The following is a 25,331-nucleotide window of genomic DNA, read 5'->3' on the forward strand; positions in this document are numbered from 1 at the left end:
TCAACAAAAAAATGTCCTTTGATTAATCAAAAAATTTGCCATGCCCGTGGGCAACGGACTGAAAAAGGCAGCCCAAGACAAACACAACAAATTACCCAAAGAGGCGTCGTCGGCGTTCGGTGGCTTTTGTGGCAAAGGCGCCAAAACAACACATGGGGCATGCTACCGCGGTGCCCACTCTCCTCACTAACGTTGCGAAGACATCAAATCCAACAGAAACTGAGGCTGAAACAGGAACCGGCAAGCGAAACAGCAGCATTCAAAATTGTGCGCCAAAAAAGTGAAAAAGATTTCACAGATTTTTGCACGCGATTTGTCAAACTGACATTTCCAACGCTTTGCCGCCCGCCCAGACGACGGCGTCATCAGGAGCCGACGTCGAGGTTTTGAATTAGACTTTGCGTTGTTTTTGTTGCCACAAACAAACTTCAACTTCAAAAAGCCGGCGAGCGACAGCGGCAAGTTGATTTAGTAAGTCACGTGGCCGCGCAACTGTAAATTGCTGCTGCTCCTCTAGATCCTCCAGAGCTCCTCCTAATGCTACGGCTGGTTGCCGCTGTCTTTGTGGGGTTCGGTTTCTATCAGTCCCGGCGCGTGCAAAATAAACTGTCTGCCTACGTTTTTGTTACCTTTTTTTTTGTGGCCAGGCATTTTACGTGGTCCAACAACGGCTTGGCACTCAATTTAAGCCGCAGGCTAACCGACAACACAGGCAGCCGGGATGTGGATGTGGAGTCGAGATGGCGACATTCGTTTGGCCCGATAAAAGATAAGCCGAACGAATGACGCCAGGCACAACTGACATCTTACATACATCCGCAATAGGGACGTTTCATATGAATTTGTAATTTAAGCTAAGAAAATGTTTCAAATTAAATGAAAACATGCAAAAGGTACTCGACGCCGACATACAACATATTGTAGTTTTTGGCAAATGAAATAAAAGCAAAGCCCGAAACTGAGCCGCACTCAGGTGGCTTTATAACGAAAAGATTATTTTATCCTCATTCCGAAACCCCTTAAGCGTCTAACGAGAACCAATTTCAAAGTGCTGGCAGTACTGCATTTAATTTATAGTTTTTCACTTAGCTTAACTGGGCAGAAAAAATAAGCAATAAAATCATCAGCTATTATATGTCGAAAAACTTGTCTGAAAAGTCTAAAATTTCCAAGGCAGATATTTTATTTATTTTTAAATGTTTTCGTCTAAAATTTGGAGTAGAAAGTCTTTTGCACGTCATAGCGTTTCGACTATTTTAAACAACTGAATGACAATTGTCACACCCACAACACACACATACATACATTCGCGTATTTATAGGAAATCCTGTAGGAATATTCAGAGTCTGATCCACAGATGGTCAACACAAATTGCCTAATGGCCAGTGACACTGATTTAAATTAAATATTTGAGCCAGTCCAGTCCAGTCCAGGCGTTGTCATGCTGTCATTCCATCATTCTGTCAACATGAGTAGCAAACAAGCATGAAATTCATTCGACATTGTCGCCGTCGTTTGTATGTTGTTAAAATAACTAAAATGAAATCCACTTAAAACTGAACGGTTAGTTAACCACGAGACTCTACAAATAATTTGCTAAAATTAAAAACAAAAAAACAAAGTAAAATATATACACGGATATTTCAACAGTTGGGGCATATCAGATGACCTGCACACACACACATGTTATTTGCGTAGGATCTATCCTTTCATTATACTATATATGAGTCGAGCTAATTGAAACAATATACATAGAGAGCGACTGCATTTGTTTTAATGCGCTAATTGTCATGTACAAAATCAGTGTTATATATTTAATTATGGCGGAAATACTACATTATTATATTTTACTCTAATGAAAATAGTTAAAATTTGTTAATAAAAAAAGGGCTTTAATTATATGTTTTGGATCTCAGCTAATTGAGGCTGTTCTATTGAAAGTGCATTTTGCCGTGTAACTATTACAGACTGTACCTAAATTGTCGGCTGAAATCAGTGAAGCGCCTGTCATTGCTTTGGAAAATGAGTCAAGTCACGGACGGCTAACGGGACAAGCGCATTGATTTTCCATTTTGAGCCGCGGCTGTCAGTCAAAGTGTCGCATGGCAGACATGCAACACAAACAGTGACTGCTGCTGACTCACACTCCACTCCAAAAACTGAACATGACATGCGTTCAAAGTGATGATGGCAATTTAAACAAGCGCAACATTTCCGCTTCGTGTTTTTAATACCCTGCACAGAGTGTGGGTTAAATGGGGTTTGCTATGCCAGCACAATATCACGCATACGCCATGTGACTTTTGCTGATTTAAAATGTAATATTTTGAAATTAATGCAAATACCAACTTTTAGTGTTTTGCAGGATATGTCTCAGTCGTGTCTTTTCCATCATTTCTTCAAGTTCCTTTTTTTGTGTTGTGCTTTACTCCTTTGCATAGTCGACCAATGTCGATTGCCATTGCATTTTGAAGCGGCTCCCGTTGATGGTGATGGCAGTTGTGTCAGTCGGATCAGGGCCTAATTGGTCCGAGGTTTAGGTGCTGTCCAGTGCTTTGTTGTAATTAAAAACGCAGTCGTCAAAGACTGCGCACGTTTGGCGCCAAACTGGGACAAGTGCCAAGTGCAATTTACCAAAAGTCGACTTGTCGAATGAATTTTGACTGTTTGCCTCGTTTTGCTGCGGGCCAAAGCTGGCTCGAAGCTTTAGCGGCCTCCAATTTGCCATCCCCCTCTTCTCTCTTTCTCTATCTCCCTCTGGCTGTCTCTATCTTTGCATTCCTCGCTCTTTCTCGGGTTTTCTGTATTTTGGCCATATCATTGGCATTGGCAATTGCATTGACATATTGTTGCTATCGGCCTTCTGCCTTGTGACTGTCAAAATGCCACATCACGATGCCATGACGCCAACTCTCGGATACAAAAGGCAATCAGGCGCGTGCCTATCCTCTATCTTTCTCACACACTCTCGCGCTCTCTTTCTGTCAGTCGCTCCTTGTGCTCTCTCTATCTCTCTCTCTTTGTCGAGTTTTAACGGCAATCGTTGTCTGTAAAGCCTTTGGCTTTATGTTCGGCATTAAGTGAACTTATAATTAAACGATTTGGTCATTTAATCGCATGTGTTTATCGTCCAATGAGTTTTGGACCGAACGATTCACAAACTGAATTCCTTTTCGGGCACATGTTGTCCTGTCCTGTCCTGTTCTGTTCCCATTGTTGTTGCGCTCATTATTTTCGCTTGCTGTTGTGATAGCAAAGTGACAGTTTAGAGCATCAGAATTGCAACGGAATTGATATCGCCAATTACACTGTGCTGCATAAATGAAGTGCTCTCTAAATCTGAAATCGAAGATGGTAAAATACTTTTTTTTAATTTATTAAAATGATTGTAAGAAAACTAAACATAAATATAATCATTAATTTCATTCTAGAAAGTAGTCAATCTCTTAAAAAAAATATGAATTTAACTTGAATTATTTTTAAAATTATTCCAACTATTTTCATATTCAAATATAAGTGAAAAATATTATTTTATATTTAAATATATTTTTTTATATTGTTATATTCATATTGTATTTTCCTGTTATTTGAGTTCTTTACTGAAATCAAAATTATCGTCTTTAACTCATGGCACATTCCATTTTAATGCAATTTAAAATTATTATAAAGCTAAAGTCAACTTCACCCTATGTTATTTGCGATTTAAGTTATGTTAATTTTAACATTATTGATTTTTTTACTCTAAGTAAAATTTTTAATTTATGACTTTAAGAAAATGTACATAAGTATTATTGAGTATTATACATAAGTATATTAAAGGAAATTCATCTTCACTAAAAGTACACCAATATTTTTGTAAATTTATTCAAGCTAAGAATAATGTATTTTCTGTTTAAACCAATTAATTTGCATGAGTTATTTTTGTAAATATTTCAACTAGTTACATACGTATTTTGATTTATTTACACAAAATAAAAGACTCAAATACCGCTTTAAGCTAGAAACATTTTATTTAATTTATTTCTTAAACAAATTCCAAAATATTTTCGATTAGTTTTTGCTTTATTGATTTAAGTACTCAAGTAAATTCGTTCAAGTTACAACAAATGTATTTACTGCTCAAGTGAAGGGCATTAAATTTCAGTTTTTAAAGACAGCTAAAGAACCATTAGTAACTATCGATTAGTTTCAAGGACTGCTAACCTATAAACTCGCATCCCTTGTAACCATTCCGATTACGTTTAAATCACTTACCAATTATGTTTTAATGCAGCCTCCGACAACTACCTTCCCCAACCAACACATTTTTCTACGGTTCAATATCCCACATGGGCCCCATTTAAGCAATATGTCATAAGGCCGCCAAGATGTTAAACTTTCCTGATATCGTTTCCTTTTTTCATTCTTGTTTTTTTTTTATGACAAGCCATGACAAGGACTCGAAGCACTTGCTTTGCCTCCAACTCATTTCATGTTCGTATCTGTCTTTCTCTCCCCTCCTGCTGCCTGGAAATAAATGGCCCAAGAAAGGGGGCGTGTCACAATTTTAGGCTTGGGTCTTGGCAAAACTGAAAGATGACGACGTGTAGTTATAAAAATTTTTATCTTAAAGCGACTGTCAGTTTTTCCACTCAGTGTGTCCTGTCATCCTGGCCGCCTGTCTGCTGATGAAAACGAAGTTGACAATGCGAATGAGTTTCTTATAACCAACAACAACTACGACGAGGGAAGTAAAAACAAAATGAAGCGACAGCAAAAAGCGAGAACGTGATGCTAGACTTGGATTTGGATATATGACAAGGGCCAAGGGAAAGTAAGTGGAGAACATGGAGAGCAAGGGGCAAGGGTAAAAGGGCTAAGGTTAAGCACTTGGGCTTATACACGAACCAAAGGAAAAAAACCTTTTTTGCAAATGTCGCAAACGCAAACACAACATTTATGCGAATGTGTGGAATAAGTTTGCGAGGTGGAGTTGTTTTACTCCCAGGTCTGTCTCTGTGAGTTCTGTAGCTGTCGTTGTCGCTGTCGGTGTCTGTACTGCGTTTTGTTAACGTTTAATAAATCAAAATTACTTTTCATTTCTATGACAGTCATAATGGGGCGTTACTTGACATTCTGCTTTTCATTTTTGCCTCTGCCACCACATTTGGCTCTTTGGATGTCGCGTTTTGTTGTCCTTTCGTAGATGGCAGCAGCCTCGCTCACTCGCATGTTGCTTGCCCTCCATCTTTCGGTCTGTCTGTCTGTCTCGCTGTCTGTTCATTTGCGCAGTTTGCAGCTTGTTTCCAGATGAAATCTCGGCGTTAAGAATTTTTGCCACATGCTCATGCTTAAAGCTTATCCTTATCGCGCGCTTTGACACACCCTCACTCTCACATCCAGAGCCTGGCACAGACCAAAACACAACATACTCACACATTGTTGATTTTTATATTGGGTGCTAAATTCAATGCGCTAACTTCCCCCAGCCCCCCTTTCCCCACACGACAAAAGACAACAATACCAGCAACAGCAGCAGCAACAGCAGCAAGAAGAAATGTCATTTAATTTCGTTCATTTCGCCACACGCCGCAAGGGGCGTTGGCGATGTCCTTGCACAGGATAACACCAATTTCGCTTATGACAGTTATTACAAATGCTGCTTGTCTGCCTTCCGCCTGCCATTGAGCTTTAGCTACCCCTCCCCTGTGCTTCCCCGCCAGCCTTGTGCCATCAGCAATCTCTGCAAAATGAGCAGCAGCAGAAATGCTGCCACTTTGCGCTTATCCTTCAAATGAAAAGTTATTGTAGGGACTTTTCAGCTCCCTCAACGCTACCATTCTTATTGATGCCTTGAGAATCGATTGTCGCTGCTTCCAACAACAACAACAACAACAAGAACAACGAAAGCAATAGCAACAATACTACAAAAATACAACAAAACCAAAAGCACATTAGTGCAAAAGCAACGACGTTGACTTATGCTGCCATCTTGTTGCCCTGCGTCTGTCTAAATGTTTGCCCTTGTATTTAAATACCCTGTAAAATGGCGAGAGAAGTGTCTCAGCTTAAGTCAAGCCAATAAACAGAAAGAAAAAGAATTTAATATTGTAAATCTTCTTTCTTCAAACTAAAAGTTGTTGGTAATTTCGAAAAATTTGTATTTATTTTACTGAGAATGAATATTGGGTATTTTTATATATATACTGAGTATCTGCCTGTGATACACTCTCAGCTCAAGTGTTTTTACTTGTTTCATGTACTTTCATTCATTTCATATATATTTTTTCTTTTCATTTTTTTTTTTGTGTTGCGAGTGAGTGCTGCTTCGTTGGCTCTGTTGCAATTTTCATTGAATATCGATGTGGAAGAAAACTCAGAGACAGTAAATTAATTTTTCAAAAATTGGCATTCATTTCATTTTTATCGTTTGCTTCTTTTGGCTGGGCGCTGTTCAACAATTCTAACTTTGTGTTCATTGGGAGCGCATTAAGCGTAGATTTCTATTTGGGCCTTGTTCATTCATTATTATTGTTATTTATTGTCACATTGTATTGCTATTATGATGTCTGTTTCCATTGAACTCAATTATTGACTCTGACAATTGATAATTTTGCAGCATAAAAGATATGCCTTAGCTTCTTCAGTTGTCTGGAAAGGAATTCACAATGACAAGTCTTCAAATTCTATACAAAAAGTTAACAAGTCCTTGAGACAGCACAAATTCATTCGAAATTTGTTTAATTTTAGACACAAACAAAAACTGATTTTTGATTGCCAATTGATAATTATAAATATACCTTGAATTGTATTCATAATATCTTCAAAATGATTCTATTTTCTTTACAACAATCAAATCTTTTCCTTAGTTCGCTGGAGTGAGTAATTAAGCATACTTATTATTAACCCGCCAATTTGCTTCAGTGCTACTTCACTTTCCATTTCAGTTGATTATTCCTAACTCTCTCATTAAGCAGCGTCTTAAAATGTTCCACTTTTTTATTGGGAAATTGCATTAAAGCTGCCGCTGAATACCTCATCAGACGCTTTGGCATCCGCGAAGCTCGCCAAAGATTCGCCCACTAAATATGCAAGCAAATGAAATTACAAGCAGAGAACTCTCTCCCCCCCTTCCATCTTCATTATTCTCCGCCTTCGGTGTCGCCTTTCGCTCTCTCCCTCTTCTCCCGTTACCTCGTTTCCCGATAGCATGGCAAGCAAGCAGCCTTTTGTTAAGCTCGGCAGCGGAGTTTCCTTCGCTTCGCTTTAGGGGCGTATTACGTATACGTATTACGAATTTCGTATTTCGTGTAAACCAAAAATAGCATCACGTTTTAAATTGCTGCTTATCAAAACATGTTCTTGAACTGTAATCTGTTTTTGCGCTCGCGCGCACGCCAATCCAAGGCGGCGCCTCGCCTTACCTGTCCGCCCGAACAGCAGCAGCAGGGGATGGAGGCAGCAAATGGGTGGCAGGTTTTTCGAAACCACAAAACCAAAAGCCGGCAAAGCGTCGTCGTCAAGTGAGCAGCGGCGCTGAAGCATAAAATGAGTGAAAGCGAGTCGGAAATAAAAACGCAGCAGGCAACGCAAACTGACACATCATTTATATAGCAACACACAAACAAAAAAAAAAAAACAAAATGAAAAGGGAAAGCAAGTTGTATGTAAATTGAAACGAGAAAGCTCCGAGCCAGAGCCAGAACGTCTCACCTGCCCGGATCTTACTTATCAGCGGCGAGCATAAGAAAATTTACATTAGCACGAATGACTAAACGAGATAGGAAGACGGAACAGCAGATGGAGTCGGAGTCGGAGTCGCCGCTGGCAGGCGACATATGGACATAGATCCTTGCCTAGAGTTGAGAGTTGAGCTGAAAGCCACTTGAGCAGGCCAACGCATCCGCAGCAATCTGTCATCTGTGCTTGGCTGTCGGCGCTCCATAAATTTGTGACACTTTTCTGCGAATTTATTACTTGAAAATAAATCGCAAACATGTTGTTATAAATTTTTGACACATACACACAGCAGCAGCTCATCTCAACATATGAGCTGATGTCCTCATTTGGTATTCATTAGAGCTCGGCTCGATCCGTCACTTCTTGGCCAAGTTAATTAATCGAACAAAAGCTCATTGGGCACAAGTACTGACTGGTTACCTTACGACTTCTAAATGGATTGGCTTCTGTTTCTCTTTTTCCTGGATATCCTCCAATCCCCCTTCTCTAACCAGGTTGGAGTCTGGTAGTCTACCTGTCATCTAACTTGGCAACGTTGCCCTTGGTGTCTGCTCGTGTTGATTTTTGAAATTGTTTGGCACTTGAGTGGCAAAGTGCTCCCTGGTGTGGCATCCGCCCAATGTCAGTAGTTGATGATGGAACGGCCAACAGACCCAGCAGACCATCAGACCGGCAAAGGGCATGAGAAATTGCAGCTGCATTGCTGAAATAGTAACAGCAAATTATGATGAAACCCAAGCAGAGATGCGGCATTTGGAATGCCAGAAAAACCAACATTGGTTGGACACTGGACACAACCATCGCAATCTGTTAACGAAATGCAAATAGATTATGGGCAAAAGGCCAACGCATTTTGCCATTTGCATTTAGCATTCATTGCAACAAATTCATATTTCCATTATTATTATGCAACTGGAATTTAAAGAGTTGAATAGTTGAATATTTCTTATTTAGCACAACACAATCAACGGCACATTGACCTCAATTATCATTTAGCTTTGGGCTGAAGTTTTAATTGTCGCACAATTAGTTAAGCATCATTATGGATAAACGCAATGTATGCGGGGGTTTTATGTACTTAACACTTCAGCTCGGCGCGCTCTGATGACACACAGCGTCACAGTTGGGCAAGAAACCAAGCGAGCTTTATCTCAGCCTTTTTCCCCTTGCCCCCTCGCCAACTGTCTATATCGCTGTCTCAGTGTCTCTTTACCCCTCAAGGGGCGGCGAGGTCGAGCAGATGAGCAATTTATCTCGCAGCTGTTTACTGTTTCACTTGGACTAAAGCGAACACAGATGAGCAGGCGGAGCCATCACGCTTGGCTAAAGCCACTTATGCTCACACCAGCACACACACACACACACATACACACTCGCAGACACATGCATGTATGATTTATGTGTTGGTGTAAATACATAAACCCATCAAAATACAAAAACAAAAAAAAAGTGCCTGCGAGTGTCCTTGTGGCCAACGCACGTATGCATTAAATGAGCAAAAAGCGCTCGAGCCTGAGGGGCGGGCGACGTCACGACTGCGAAAGTGAAAGTGAAATTAAAACTAAATTTCAGTCAAAGGGCGTGGCCGTCAATTGAAAGGCGTCGTCGTCGTCAACGTTGTTGTTCCTGCTGCTGCTGCTGTTTGCATTTCATTTGCAGCGGCTGCCTGGAAGTGCAAATAGAAGCAAAAGTCGGGCGCTGCGAATTGTGGGCGGTCCTTCAGTTTTTGCAGTCACTGCTTGTGTCCTTTGCACGCATGACGCGACATGTCCGGGTGTGAGTTTATGTGTGTACGTCTGTGTGGGTGTGTATGTGAATAGTCTTGAGTATGTAAATGTGGCACCCCAAACGCCTAGAAGCGGCCCTGTCCCTTAATGTGAGATTCATTTTATACCCTTTAATTATGAATAGCATGCAGCGGGTAATTAAATATAGAGTACAAAATTTCCATAGAAAATATCAGCAATATCGAAAGATAATTTTACAAGTGAAGCAGTAATAAAATTTTTGTTTTAGTTTTCCATACTTGTATAGAAAACAAATATGTAGTAACTACTTTATATACACACGGTGAACATTCTAAAATTGCACTCCTCTAAAGCATTTCTTTTACAGGGTATACGTTTGCTAAGCTGACTCTTGCAGAGCGTGTTTTTTTCATTTGTTTGTTTGTTTGTTCTTGTTTATTTTGAGACCATTTTTTAGCCATTGCTTTTATAAGCGTAAAGTGCTCTTCATTATGCGCATCAAGTGAAAGGATAAGTGCAGCGACTATACACACAGACGCAGACACACACACAGAAACCCAGAGATACAACCATCACATCAAATGTTATGCTTTTTATGCTTGTGAATCGCCAGAAAAAGTGCTGCGAAATTGCCTTCAATTGCAGCCAGCTTTTGACTCGCAAACAAAAAAGAAAAATAAAGAAGCAAAAAACACTGCACGAGATGCGACTAAAATGTTGCACAAATTTGTTTTAGTTTCTTTAAGCAATGAGGGATAAATGGAGCTGAAATGTAGAAACATACAGTCGACAGTTTGCCATCTGCACATATCACCTGTGCTCTGAGAATTGCAAATGCATAGAATCTACATTGTACATTGATAAGAATGTCTCATTTCTTATGAAATTATTAAATAGCTCGTTACATTATTAATAATAACACAATGTACCAACAAAATAGAAAAAAACAAGTAAGAAAGTTACAGTCGAGTGTGCTCGACTGTGAGATACCCGCTACCCACTTTTAATAAAGGCAAAATATTGCGGTATCATTTTCAAAATATACCGAAAATACTTAAAAATACTAAAAATATACCAAATGGTATGTTTGGTATATCGATATATTACACCATTCAAAATATACCATAGACGGCACAATTTCAGATTGCCTGCCAAAGCAACTGAGACCCCTACTAAGTAGGCGTTTTTGCCCATACAAAAGTATTTCTTTAATAACTTCCACAATTTATTATCTGATCGCAATCAAATTTTCAGGAATCATAAATACTATAGTAATTGTTGTATATACCAAAATTCGCAGCTCTAGCTTTAAAATTACGCTTGTTATTCGATTTTATTGATTTGCGGGGGCGGAAGTGGGCGTGGCAAAAATTTAAAATAAACTTGATCTGCGTGCAAACATAACAAATGCTGTCGAATAAGAATTATAGCTCTATCTCTTATAGTCTCTGAGATCTAGGTGTTCATACGGACAGACCGTCAGACACACAGACGGACATGTCTAGATCGTCTCGGCTGTTGATGCTGATCAGAGAACGGCTTCGGGTGAATGAAAAAAATACATACGCGCTCAACAGCCGAATAATCACACTGTTCGGATCAGCCGATCAAACTTGCATGCGCTCACTTTTTCATTGTAGATTTTAAATCCCCTCGGGTGCGAGCGATTTTTTGTTTCACTCCAAATTATTCGGCTCGTGTTCAGCATAATGATTTCGGACGCTACTCATTCGGTTCAACAATCAATTTTTTGAACAAGAATAGCAATCAACTCACAAAAATCAACTCGTATGATTTTACTCATGCGCGCAGCAAACGGTACTTTTTCTGCACAGATGAAATGTGCGAAGACAAAAAAAACAAGCAACAACAACAAGCTTCAAGAAGCTCGCATAGAAATTGTTATTGTACATGCATTCGTTATGCTCACTTCGTGTCGTCTTGTCGCTAATCGTTTATGAGTCATAAACGATCAACTCGAATTGATCCGAATGATGCTTTCGTCAACACATACTCATTTTTTTGATCGGAATGATGCGTACGGCAAAATAAGTTGATTTTCACTCATCACTGTTTTTTATTCAGTGAGTTGAGTTGAATGAGAAATTTTTAGCCGAAAACCCAAGATGATCGGAATGATGTGTACAGCAAAATGAGTTGATTTTTACTCATCGCTGTATTTTGTTCAGTGAGTTGAGTTGATTGGAAAAGTTCGCGTATGATTAAAATCAAGAAAATAGTGATTTTTGCAGTTCTCTGATGCTGATCAAGAATATATATACTTTATAGGATCGGAGATGCCTTCTTCTACCTGTTACATACATTTCCTGTCGGCACAAAGTTATAATACCCTTCTACCCTATGGGTAGCGGGTATAAAAATGTCGTGTATCATAAAGTACTTAAGTAAAGAGCAACATATGTACTGAAATGCAGAAAAAATGCAATTAATGTTGGGTACAACCCATTGAAACTTTCTTATTATTGAGAGCCTAGCAACGCAAAGTATCAATCGCATTTCGATTATGTGGAGATTATTTTCAACGGTGTGGCAACAAAGGTTGAATGTGACCTCTATTAATATTCATATGATTGAAAATGTGGAATTATAGTATTTGAATTAGCATTGCGAACAACCTAGCTATTGTTTAGTGATCTTCCAATAACAAAAACTTATTCAATCTATACATTATTACTGGTGTTAAAATTGTTATACATTTTTTTTTTAATTTTACTTTGTAGCGTTAAGAATGCAAACGCAATCAATATTGGGAAAAACCCACTGAATCTTTCTTATCACTGAGACCCCAGCAGCGCAAAACATCATTCGCATTTCGATTACGTGTCTATTACCTTTTCGACAGTGTGGGAACAAAATTGATTAATATGATTGAAAATGTGGGATTAACAACCGGTGAGTTATTGGATTAGCATTGCGAAAAACGTAGTTATTGTTTAGTGATCTTCCAATAACAAAAGCATTTTCAATATATGGATAGTTCTCTGACGGATGTCGCGTGCGACCATCTTTTCAGTGAAAAAAAAAGCATAACCTGAAACAATTTTAAAAATAAGAAAAGGTTATTTTTATAGCTCTTGATTATTACTTTTATTAGAACTAAGAATGGTTTGGGAATTTTTTTTGTTTTGTTTTCTGTTCTGATAATTGCAAAAATTAACAAATTCGTTCGCAAAAGCATAAAATGAACAAATTTATATATTTTATCGTAAAACAGATCAAGTTCATAAAATCAATCGTAGCTCTAAAAGTCACCAAAGCTTTAAGATTAATGTCCACTTATTTTCAAAATTGGTTTAATTTATGTTTTTTTTTCAAACTGTAAAGATGGTCGCAAGCAACATTTGTCAGAGAATTACCCATATACAATATTAGTGGTGTTAAATTGTTATATATTGTTTTAATTTTGCTTTGTAGCGTTGGGAATGGCATCAAGATTTAGCAGATAATTTCAAATGACTCAAGTGACTTTGAAAGTCACCTCAGTTTGCTTTTTTTGGTCCTTTTAGTATTTATATTTTTCACATAAATAGAGGGTAGCTCATCAACCATTGGCAGTAGAAAATCATTCGACGATGAGATCGATTGGAATAATTGTCATTTTTGCTTGTTTTCTGGCCTATATCAGCCAGGCTCAAGGCGAGTGCTGTCGTGCTTCATTAACTATGAATTATGCTGTCGTTGGTGGGGATTGTGCTGATGTTGGCGGATACAGTGGAAGTAAAGGATGCACAATTACAATATGTGCCGATGGTAAACCCCTGGTGGGAACCTGGTGTGGACGTGAACCGTGCAATATCTTTGGCTGTGGCTGCAAAAATGGTTGCATTACTGGTGACTGGGTAAATAGTTTCCGTAGTGTTAATGGAGGTCGGACCATAAGTATTTTCGATATGATGTGGTATACATAATGAAAAGTGTGTTTTTTTCTGAGTATCAAGAATGAAATCAAGTATATATTGCATACATACATCTCAATGACAATAAATAAATGGTATGTCTGAATATAAAAAACAAATTATGTTATTTAATTATTATTTATTTATTATTATACTCAAAAAATAGTATAAACGCAGATGAATAGTCAAGTGGATCGTAAAGGAAAAGTACCAAGGTCGAAGTAGATTCCCTATTCTTTTGTTTTTTTCTTAGTTTTTATACCCGCTACCCATAGGGTAGAAGGGTATTATAACTTTGTGCCTACAGGAAATGTATGTAACAGGTAGAAGAAGGCATCTCCGATCCTATAAAGTATATATATTCTTGATCAGCATCAGAGAACTGCAAAAATCACTATTTTCTTGATTTTAATCATACGCGAACTTTTCCAATCAACTCAACTCACTGAACAAAACACAGCGATGAGTAAAAATCATCTCATTTTGCTGTACACATCATTCCGATCATCTTGGGTTTTCGGCTAAAAATTTCTTATTCAACTCAACTCACTGAATAAAAAACAGTGATGAGTGAAAATCAACTTATTTTGCCGTACGCATCATTCCGATCAAAAAAATGAGTATGTGTTGACGAAAGCATCATTCGGATCAATTCGAGTTGATCGTTTATGAGTAAACGATTAGCGACAAGACGACACGAAGTGAGCATAACGAATGCATGTACAATAACAATTTCTATTCGAGCTTCTTGAAGCTTGTTGTTGTTGCTTGTTTTTTTTGTCTTCGCACATTTCATCTGTGCAGAAAAAGTACCGTTTGCTGCGCGCATGAGTAAAATCATACGAGTTGATTTTTGTGAGTTGATTGCTATTCTTGTTCAAAAAATTGATTGTTGAACCGAATGAGTAGCGTCCGAAATCATTATGCTGAACACGAGCCGAATAATTTGGAGTGAAACAAAAAATCGCTCGCACCCGAGGGGATTTAAAATCTACAATGAAAAAGTGAGCGCATGCAAGTTTGATCGGCTGATCCGAACAGTGTGATTATTCGGCTGTTGAGCGCGTATGTATTTTTTTCATTCACCCGAAGCCGTTCTCTGATCAGCATCAACAGCCGAGACCATGATACAATAACACAAGGTAGTCTCGTCGGAAAAGCTGCCCGTTATCTATACCATACATAAGTGCGAGTGAAACGACTGCGCCTAGTGAGTGCGAAAGAATCGACGGTAGAGTTTTGTGATTAACCCTTCAATGGCGCATAGGGTTTAATTGTTCCACTATATAAAAAAGAGTTGAAATGTTTTTATAATTTAATTATTTACAGTTTAGAAGTTGACAGTAATCGTTGTTTTTATTTTTGATTACTAATTTTTTTGTTCAGGTTCTTAATTCTATCATAAAGTTCATATATATATAATATAATTGCAATATGACATTTTTGTCTTGCACAAGGATTAACATTTAGGGAAAAAATCGTCCGCGCACAACCTTTCGCTTCAACAAGCACGAGCGCACTGACGATACCGGCTCGAAGCCGAACGTTAAGGCGCGCGACGAGACTACCTTGTGTTATTGTATCATGGCCGAGACGATCTAGACATGTCCGTCTGTGTGTCTGACAGTCTGTCCGTATGAACACCTAGATCTCAGAGACTATAAGAGATAGAGCTATAATTCTTATTCGACAGCATTTGTTATGTTTGCACGCAGATCAAGTTTATTTTAAATTTTTGCCACGCCCACTTCCGCCCCGCAAATCAATAAAATCGAATAACAAGCGTAATTTTAAAGGTAGAGTTGTGAATTTTGGTGTATACAATAATAACTATAGTAGTTGTTGGCGCATTTGATGTACATTAGTTAAGATAATGAAGTTGTCAAATGAAGTTATTAGAATTAGGGCGAAGCGAGAGCGCAATAAAGCTTTCGTTTTGCTCTCTGAGCGAATTCGCCTCGCTTCGCCACTCTAGTTAAGTTAGGCTTAGTGTAACTTAGCAGAGTGTCATAAACACAGTTGAAATTGAGAACTTAACAGCGCGTCATCATTTACTCCGTTTTCGTTTTCGTCGTTTGTAACAACAACAATTAGGTCCATACTTTGTTCGCGAATAAAGCGGAAAATTAATAATTGCAAAAACTCTTGTAATTTTTCATGGCGCCCCCGGGTGGACTCTAATTGTTGTTGAACGCGAGTGAATGATCTAAAACAGAAAACAAAACAAATTCGCGCCGGTCGCTAAATAAAATAAAATATAAACAATTAATTGACTTGTGCCAGTGCTGTGATCTTCTTGTGTTGTGTTGTCATCGTTGGCAGCTGGATTCTTCGCATCATCGCTGGAGGATACCCTGCAACTGCAGAAGACACACAGAGGAAAGTGGCTGGGATCATTAAAGATCGCCAATTCCAGGTACTGTGCGAAAAATTGGAAGCGAAAAACTGAATTGGTTGCCAAGTTGCAAAATTCTAGTGACGCTTTCAATTCTTGGCACATACGTAATAGTAGAGCATTTGTTTTTAAATTTTATATTTTAACTTAAAAAGTGAACCGCTTAGGCAGAATATTGTTTTTGTTTTCTAAGTGAAAGTGACTAGGGGAAATTCTTATTTCCATTGCATCGAACTTCTTCTCTCAGTTCGTTGCAATTTTCGCTTTCGTCGCCCCCTTTGTCACCAGATTCGTAGCCGCTGTAAGTTGTGTGCTGTTGCTAAGCGCACATACGTATATACATACATATATACCCGCAAGCCAACACTGCACCGGTGCATTTCGGCTCCGTGTTGTTGTTGCTTGCATTTTCGTTTTCGTTTCGCGCGCTTAGAAACAGCGCACATACACACATACGTACGTTAGCAAGCCAGCATCTGCACAGTGCATTGCGCTCTGTAGTCTGTGTTGTTGCTTGCACTTTTCGTTGTCGCGCGCTTTGCAGCGCTTAGAACTCGCTCCCCTACATTCGTTGGTTGAGCATATCAGTGCGATATCTCGTTTGCTCCCTCGAATTGTGTACTCCCCTATTATTGTCCGAGAAAGCTTAGTGGTTAGCTTAGGACAATTTAAAATTAAGTAAAAATAAAAAAAAAAAATAAAATAGTTCAAAATAATAATTCAAAAAAAAAAAAAAAATTTTTTTTTTTTTTTTTTTGTTTTTAATTTTCGTTTTCGTTGTTGTTGTTGGAAGCAACAAGATTTATTTTGTATTTTATTTTTTTATATTTTTTTGTCGTCTCCTCTAATAATCTACATAAAAAATGAATTCGAAAGAAACTCTTGAAGGCTCTAAAAAGAAACTTGCTATTTGCGTGAAGAGCATTTGCAGAGTTAATAATCAAATTCTCGATGACACGATCGGTCGAGATTTGACAGAGCTAGAGTGCAGGCTTGAGATGTTGTCGTCGCATATTGAAAATGCTCTCAAATATCAAAGCAGAATTGAGACATTTGACGAATATGACGATTACCGGTGCGAGCTAGAAGAGATTTGCATTACTGCAAAGGCAAGGCTGAAGGCGATGGTGAAATCGTTGACCGATAATTCATCCGCCAATATATCGATTCAGCCGATTGCCGCTCCTCGTACCCGTCTACCTAAACTCTCATTGCCAAAGTTCAGCGGAAAGTATTCCGAATTTAAAAATTTCATAAGCTTGTTTGAGACTCTTGTTGACAATGACCATTCAATTCCGCGCATTGAGAAATTCAATCATCTCATTTCTTGTCTCTCTGGTGAGGCTCTTGGAACGGTGAGAGCGTTTCAAGTCACCGAGGACAACTATGAGAAAGCAATGGCAAGTTTGAAAAGAGTATATGACAATGATTGTCTGATATTTAATGAAAATATCACTGCTCTTTTCAATTTGCCAAAGATTTCGCAGCCCTCCGCTTCAGCGTTGCGAAACTTGATTGACACTGTCTCTGCGATATACGGATCTTTGTTGTCGATAGGTGATGATAAGAAGATTGCAAATGCAATCCTTATTCACCTGGTCATGCACAAAGTTGATGCAATGAACAAAGAAGAAGTGGGATGAGCAGCTAGATTACACGAAAATTCCATTATGGAGTGAGTGTGAAACTGTGCTTAATCGTCGATATCAGCACTTGTCAGCTGAGAATTCGACAAAGTCCGATAGTCAAGCCGTTTCCACTAAACAGCTTAATAAAAGCTCGTTTTCGTGTACGACGCTCAAAGATAAGATTGATCAAAAGACCCAAATATGCGAATATTGCAATTCCGAAGATCATTCCATCGTGAGTTGCTCGATGTTTGCTGCCTTGGCAGTTAAACAGAGATTCGACTACGCGAAAACAACTGCATTATGCATAAATTGTCTTCGGAAGGGTCACACTGTCGCCAAATGTAAGGCAAAAAAGTGTCGTGTGTGCAGCCGTTCACATCATACGTTGCTGCACATATATTCTGCGACTACAAATAGTAGAGCGTTACCACCCCCGAGTCTCTCCGCTGTTGAGCCTGATCGTCCATCCACTTCACATGCGATGCATGCGACCGTGTCGGATAAAGTGATCCTGGCCACAGCAGTCATCAAAATAAAGACGAATTCAGGCGATTTCGTCTTAGCCCGAGCTTTGCTGGACTCTGGGTCACAAATTAATTTTGTGACTGAGGAACTAGCTCAGCGGCTGCATTTGCGTAGAGAAGACTCGTGCATCAGCTTGCTTGGCATTGGTGAATCCAATTCTCAAGTTAAGAAAAAGATACACACTGTGGTGAAGTCGCGAGTTGGCTGCAATGAATACGCGATCGATTTATGGATCCTCAAATCGATCTCAGGTTATCAGCCAGATCACACTGTAAATGTCAGTGGCTGGAAGATACCTGACAATATTCAGCTAGCGGATCCCTATTTCTTCAAACCGCAGAAAATTGATCTTCTTATCGGCGCTGAAACATTCTTTGACCTATTGTCCGTTGGCCAAATCAAGCAAGGTCCAGAGTGTCCAATCCTCCAAAAGACAAGCCTTGGGTGGATTGTCTCGGGGCGGTACACTCCTGGTGAAAAATCTCACCAGAAGATGACTGTCAATCTGAGCTATCAGGAAGAAAGTTTGAGCTCGATTGACAAAACCTTGCTGAAGTTTTGGACTGTCGAAGATGTGCGCTCTCCCTCCAAAGTCCTTTCCGCTGAACAACAAAGTTGTGAAGATCATTTCACAAATAATGTGAGAAGATTGCCGTCTGGTCGTTTCGAAGTAAGACTGCCGTTCAAATCAGATTCGCACCAGCTTGGGTGCTCATTTGAAGTTGCTAAACGGCGGTTTTTGTCGCTTGAAAAACGCTTAACTCGAGATCCCGAGTTAAAGCGAATGTACTTGGAATTTATGGAAGAATATGTAGAGATGGGCCACATGTCCGAAGTGAGTCACATCCTTCCAAGTACACCACACTATGTGATTCCGCACCAATGTGTATTACGGCCCCAAAGCACTTCGACAAAGCTGAGGGTCGTATTTGATGCTTCGTGTCGCACTTCGACACATAAGGCGTTGAATGACATTCTGATGGTCGGGCCGACCATTCAAGAAGAGCTGTTTTCGACTCTGCTTCGTTTTCGATTGCATAAATATGCATTAACAGCCGACATCAAAAAGATGTACCGCCAAGTTATGGTGCACGAGGCAGATCGAAACTATCAGCTCATAGTGTGGAGAAAAGATCCATCAGACTCGTTGAGATTATTCAGATTAAATACTGTAACATATGGCACTGCGCCAGCGCCATTCTTGGCCATACGGTGTTTGATCCAGCTGAGCGAGATTGCGAAATCCTCGCACCCCATGGCAGCTGAGGTTATCAGGCAAGACTTCTACGTTGACGATATGTTGACTGGTGCCGCATGCGTCGAGGACCTGAAGACAATTAAGTCTGAAGTGTCGCAGATACTGCTAGGAGCAGGTTTTGAACTTGCGAAGTGGTTCTCGAATGCTCCTGGGTTCTCCGCATCAAACAGTACACCAAAGCCGATAACGATCTCCGAGACTGACGCAACCAAGACTCTAGGTGTGATTTGGTTGCCAAATAAAGACGTGTTCCAATTCCGGATCGACGATTCATTCATGGGTCTTAAAGCGACAAAACGGAACATTCTCTCGGTGACATCGCGGTTATTCGATCCGCTTGGCCTATTGAGTCCCTTAATTATAAAAGCAAAGATACTGCTTCAAGAGCTCTGGCTTCAAAAGTTGGAGTGGGACGAATCCATACCATTGAGTTTGGATACATCGTGGCAGCAATTGAAGTCAAATTTGACACAATTGCAAAATATAAAAGTGCCACGATATTTGTTCACAGAGCCTACGTCACCGATAGAGATACATGGCTTCGCCGACGCCTCAATAAGAGCGTATGGGGCGTGTATTTACGTTCGTACGCAAACTGCAGAAGGTTGTAAAGTATCATTACTAACCTCAAAATCAAAAGTAGCGCCCTCAAGACTAAGACTCTTCCTAGACTTGAGTTGTGTGCAGCTCACCTTCTTGCAGAACTCTGCCACCGCATACGAAGATTGATCCGATCACCAATTGAACGGACGGTTCTTTGGTCAGATTCGGAAGTCACTCTTCATTGGATCCGGTCACATCCTTCCACTCTCGCGACATTCGTGTCGAATCGAGTGGCCGAGATTCAAGAGTGGTCAGAGAGCGTGGAATGGCGTCATGTTCCAACTAAGCAGAACCCCGCAGACATTGTATCGAGAGGTTGCGATGTGACTGAACTGTGCGCGTCAATGTGGTTTAGTGGTCCGTCATTCTTGATGGAACCACACGACGCATGGCCAGTTAACCACCATTTCGTCTCTGAAGAGACGCGCAATTTGGAAGTGCGCAAAACAGCTGTTGGACTGACAGCTATAGTGGTAAAGTCAGATCTAGTGGACTCGATCGAAAGTTTTTCGTCGCACACAAGTCTGTTGAGAGTGTTCGCTTATGTGTTCCGCTTCATTCGAAGATGCAAAGACAAAACAGTTCAATTTGAACTGGTTCCAACGGCATCAGAACTGAAAGAAGCATTCAGTAAAATAGTAGAAGTAATGCAGGATTTCGAATTCAGAGACGATATAGAAAGGGTTCGTAAGAGTACACGTGTGAGCTCGAGTCTACAACGACTCAATCCTTTCATACATGAGTATGAAGGATCTTGGTGTTCGTTTTCGTTGTTGCGAGTCGGGGGGCGACTGGTAAATGCTCCTATTTCGTATGATGCTAAGTTTCCACTCCTCTTGTCGAAGCGCTCACAATTTGCTCGCAGCTATGTGAGATACCTTCACTTGACCAACTGTCACGCTGGCCCAAGAGCGCTCGTGAGCATTCTCAGAGAACGACTTTGGTTAGTTAATGCTCAAGAGCTTTGTCGTCAGACAGTACGATCATGCATCCGTTGCTTTAAATGCAAACCTCGGTTGCTTAAGCAAATAATGGGAAATTTGCCTGCTGATCGACTCCGAGCGCTCCGCCCATTTTCAATTTGTGGCGTAGATTTTTGTGGCCCGGTTGAGACAACCTATAGGATTCGCGGAAAGCCGCCGTACAAGTCGTACATAGCTTTGTTCGTCTGTTTTGCGTCAAAAGCGGTTCACTTAGAAATTGTATCCGATCTGTCAACTAATGCATTTCTAATGGCTTTCCAAAGGTTTGTTGGTCGAACAGGATGTCCGAGCCGAGTCCATTGCGACAACGCGACGAACTTCGTCGGAGCAAGTCGCCATCTGGAGGAGCTAAGGAGGCGAGTCGAGGCCGAGGAGAACGCAGTTCGCGACTTCGCATCAAGAAGCGGATGCGAATTTGCGTTCATACCGCCGAGGGCTCCTCACTTCGGAGGACTATGGGAGGCAGGTGTGAAGTCTGCAAAGCACCTACTCCTACGGACGGTGGGCAACGCCCTGCTCACGCTCGAGGAGCTGCAGACAGTGGTCGTGGCGGTCGAGGCGGTGCTCTGATTCCTGAAAATGCGATCAGATATAAACACGATCAGATAAAAATTATCGAAGTTATTAAAGAAATACTTTTGTATGGGGAAAAACGCCTACTTACTAGGGGTCTGAGTTGCTTTGGATGACAATCTGGTATATTGTGCCGCCTATGGTATATTTTGAATGCGGTGCTATATCGATATACCATATATATGGTATATGGTATATTTTAAGTATTTTTGTAGTATAATTTGTATATTTTGAGTATAATACCGCAAAATATATTGTTTTTATCTCTCACAGTCGAGAATATTCGACTGTAGCTTTCTTACTTGTTTTTGAGTATAATAATAAATAAAAAATAATTAAATTACATAATTTGCTATTTATATTCAGACATACCATATATTTATTGTCATTAGGATGTATGTATGCAATATATACTTGATTTCATTCTTGATACTCAGAAAAAAACACACTTTTCATTATCCATACCAGTTCCTATTGAAAATACTTATGGTCCGACCCTTATTAACACTACGGAAACTTTCTTTCCCAGTCGCCAGTAATGCAACCTCCGCCGCAGTTACAGCCAAACATATCGCACGATTCACGTCCACAGTAGGTTCCCACCAGGGGTTTACCATCGGCACATATTGTAATAATGCAAACTTGACTTCCACGGTATCCGCCAACATCAGAACACTGCCCATTAAGGACAGCATAATCCATAGTTAATGCAGCACGACAGCACTCGCCTTGAGCCTGGCTGATATAGGCCAGAAAACAAGCAAAAATGACAATTATTCCAATCGATCTCATCGTCGAATGATTTTCTACTGCCAATGGTTGATGAGCTACCCTATATTTATGTGAAAAATATAAATACTAAAAGGACCAAAAAAAGCAAACTCAGGTGACTTTCAAAGTCACTTGAGTCATTTGAAATTATCTGCTAAATCTTGATGCTATTCCCAACGCTACAAAGCAAAATTAAAACAATATATAACAATTTAACACCACTAATATTGTATATGGGTAATTCTCTGACAAATGTTGCTTGCGACCATCTTTACAGTTTGAAAAAAAAAACATAAATTAAACCAATTTTAAAAATAACTGGACATTAATCTTAAAGCTTTTGTGACTTTTAGAGCTACGATTGATTTTATGAACTTGATCTGTTTTACGATAAAATATATAAATTTGTTCATTTTATGCTTTTGCGTACGAATTTGTTAATTGTTGCAATTATCAAAACAGAAAACAAAACAAAAAAAAAATTCCCAAACCATTCTTAGTTCTAATAAAAGTAATAATGAAGAGCTATAAAAATAACCTTTTCTTATTTTTAAAATTGTTTCAGGTTATGCTTTTTTTCACTGAAAAGATGGTCGCACGCGACATCCGTCAGAGAACTACCCATATATTGAAAATGCTTTTGTTATTGGAAGATCACTAAACAATAACTACGTTTTTCGCAATGCTAATCCAATAACTCATCGGTTGTTAATCCCACATTTTCAATCATATTAATCAATTTTGTTCCCACACTGTCGAAAAGGTAATAGACACGTAATCGAAATGCGAATGATGTTTTGCGCTGCTGGGGTCTCAGTGATAAGAAAGATTCAGTGGGATTGAATAAGTTTTTGTTATTGGAAGATCACTAAACAATAGCTAGGTTGTTCGCAATGCTAATTCAAATACTATAATTCCACATTTTCAATCATATGAATATTAATAGAGGTCACATTCAACCTTTGTTGCCACACCGTTGAAAATAATCTCCACATAATCGAAATGCGATTGATACTTTGCGTTGCTAGGCTCTCAATAATAAGAAAGTTTCAATGGGTTGTACCCAACATTAATTGCATTTTTTCTGCATTTCAGTACATATGTTGCTCTTTACTTAAGTACTTTATGATACACGACATTTTTTGTTTTCTTATCTGGTGCAGAAACAAACAACGCAGAGGATCTTCCGATTTGTTTGCAAGAAAGTTGCGTGATACTGATGTTTCGCCACAAAGCACAGTGGGCGATTTGGTCTTGCTAGCGGCATTTAATTAAATTTTTCAAATTTAAAAAAGGGTTGATATTTTTCCACAAGTCGATAACAGATGCCTTGATTAGATTAATCGAAGCTTTTTAAAAGCTCTACGATCAGCTGATCACCAGCTGTGAACGGACAAACACACCATATGATTTTGCAAAGAGCTTTACAAAATTCTTTCTTTTTGCGCGCATTGATTTCGAATTCCAGAAATTTACAATTTTTATTGATTATATTAAAAGTTTGGCTTTTTTATTATCTTCAAGGTATATATTACAAAAAAATCAATGTTTGTGACCGGTCTATAAATGTGTAGCTCACAAAACGTAGTGGTAATTCAATGCATTAACAACAAGCCAGGATTAGCGTACACCTGTCTTTCATGGAGTCGAACTTACCGGATTCAAGTGGATGCAGTCTAACTCTTTTATTAGCCGAAAGTGTGAATCAGATTGGCAACAAGTTGCGAAATTTTACTAGTAGGCTAATAGTAAGGTTGAAAGACTGTGGAAGAAATAAGGATTTTTTCGAAACCAAAAACCAGGAATGGCTAGATACGCCGCTGGTATTGATGGAAATCTCATTTTCAAAAAATGTTGAACGTCCACAAAAAGATTTGGCGGATTGTTACAAAAAAACGCAAGTCAGCAAATTGTCATGCTAACTGAAGATGTCCCATCAGATGCATTGTTGATAGCTGCAAGCTACAGCTTGTATAAATAGCACGTCAGTTTGCCTAACGAAAATTAAACGTTCCGTTTCTATTTTGACATACATGTCGACGCAATACTACTCAAACAATCAGTAAATTCTCTACCGTAAGATGATTTTAAGCACCATTGTTTTATTGATATATCTACGTGAGACGATTTTGGTAGGTATCCTATGTGCTTTTCCTGGCTCTAAGCTACCTCCTCACCAATTTTCAGCCATATCGGTGCAACCATCTTTGCAGCCGCAGCCAATGATATTGCACGATCCATGCCCACAGTAGGTTCCCCTCCGAGCCTTGCCATGAACACAAATTGTGATCGTGCATCCTTGATTAGCATTACGACCGCCAGGAACATAATTACATTTGCCTCCATCTACAGAATAGCTCACAGTTAAAGATTTGCGACAGCATTCGCCTTGAGCTTGGCCGATATAAACCAGGATACAAGCAAAAGTCACAATTATGGCGATTGATCTCATTGTTAACCCTCTACACTCAATGAAGTTGTATTGCAAAATGAAGTTATCCACGCACTATTTATATAGAAAAGTTTTTTTTACAACTACATTATTGTTTCCAAGTAAAAACATTTGAAATTGAGAGGCCAGTTGGTGGCTTGCGATAAGAGAGTTTCAGTGAAAGTTCCGTTTACTTTTTCTGATGTGTCAGAGCATTTTCCCCAATGTTGATGTTTTATGATAAAATCGACTCTATTAATTAAAGATGTACAAATATTTAATATGGCACATACATTCTTAGAATTTATTGAGTCCAAACCTAAACAATTTCAACAAAATTACGTGAGTAACATTTAAATAGCCACGCATTAAAAAATGAGCTTTTGAAATACTATAATAAAAAATACTTTGTTATGAATTCCAACTCATATCAGTCACGCGCATAATCACACCTGTGTTGACATCATAGAAACTTTGCAGATATTTCCCGGTAATGCTACCTCTCTTACAGGCACAACCAAATATGTTGCACTAATCGCGTCCATAAAACGTTCCCACGAAAAAAACACAAAGCACGAGATGCGACTTAATTGTTGCACAAATTTGTTTTAGTTTCTTTAGGCAATAGGGGATAAATGGATAATAAATGTAGAAACATACAGTCGACAGTTTGCCACCTGCACATACTATCACCTGTGCTATGAGAATTGCAAATGCATGGAATCTACATTGTACATTGATAAGAATGTCTCATTTCTTTTGACATTACGGGACTTT

The 25,331-nt window shown here is 39.2% G+C and overlaps 1 protein-coding gene across 1 annotated transcript; it reads left to right on the forward strand.

Moving 5' to 3' along the window:
- Window positions 1–17,891: 17,891 nt before the first annotated feature.
- On the forward strand, window positions 17,892–21,349 carry LOC127565917 (uncharacterized). Its single transcript, XM_052006850.1, has 2 exons — window positions 17,892–19,756; window positions 21,043–21,349. The coding sequence occupies exons 1-2, from the start codon at window positions 17,892–17,894 to the stop codon at window positions 21,347–21,349; spliced, it is 2,172 nt and encodes a 723-aa protein (XP_051862810.1).
- Window positions 21,350–25,331: the final 3,982 nt, after the last annotated feature.

This window comes from Drosophila albomicans, chromosome 2R (assembly GCF_009650485.2).
Source record: "Drosophila albomicans strain 15112-1751.03 chromosome 2R, ASM965048v2, whole genome shotgun sequence".
Classification (NCBI taxonomy): Eukaryota; Metazoa; Arthropoda; class Insecta; order Diptera; family Drosophilidae; genus Drosophila; species Drosophila albomicans.

Excerpts from the sequence above, each read along its gene's own strand:
- LOC127565917 (XM_052006850.1), top strand. The coding sequence starts at position 17,892 with ATGCATGCGACCGTGTCGGATAAAGTGATCCTGGCCACAGCAGTCATC. Across the intron at positions 19,757-21,042 it reads GCCGACGCCTCAATAAGAGC|GTTTGTTGGTCGAACAGGAT; the intron begins GTATGGGGCGTG and ends GGCTTTCCAAAG.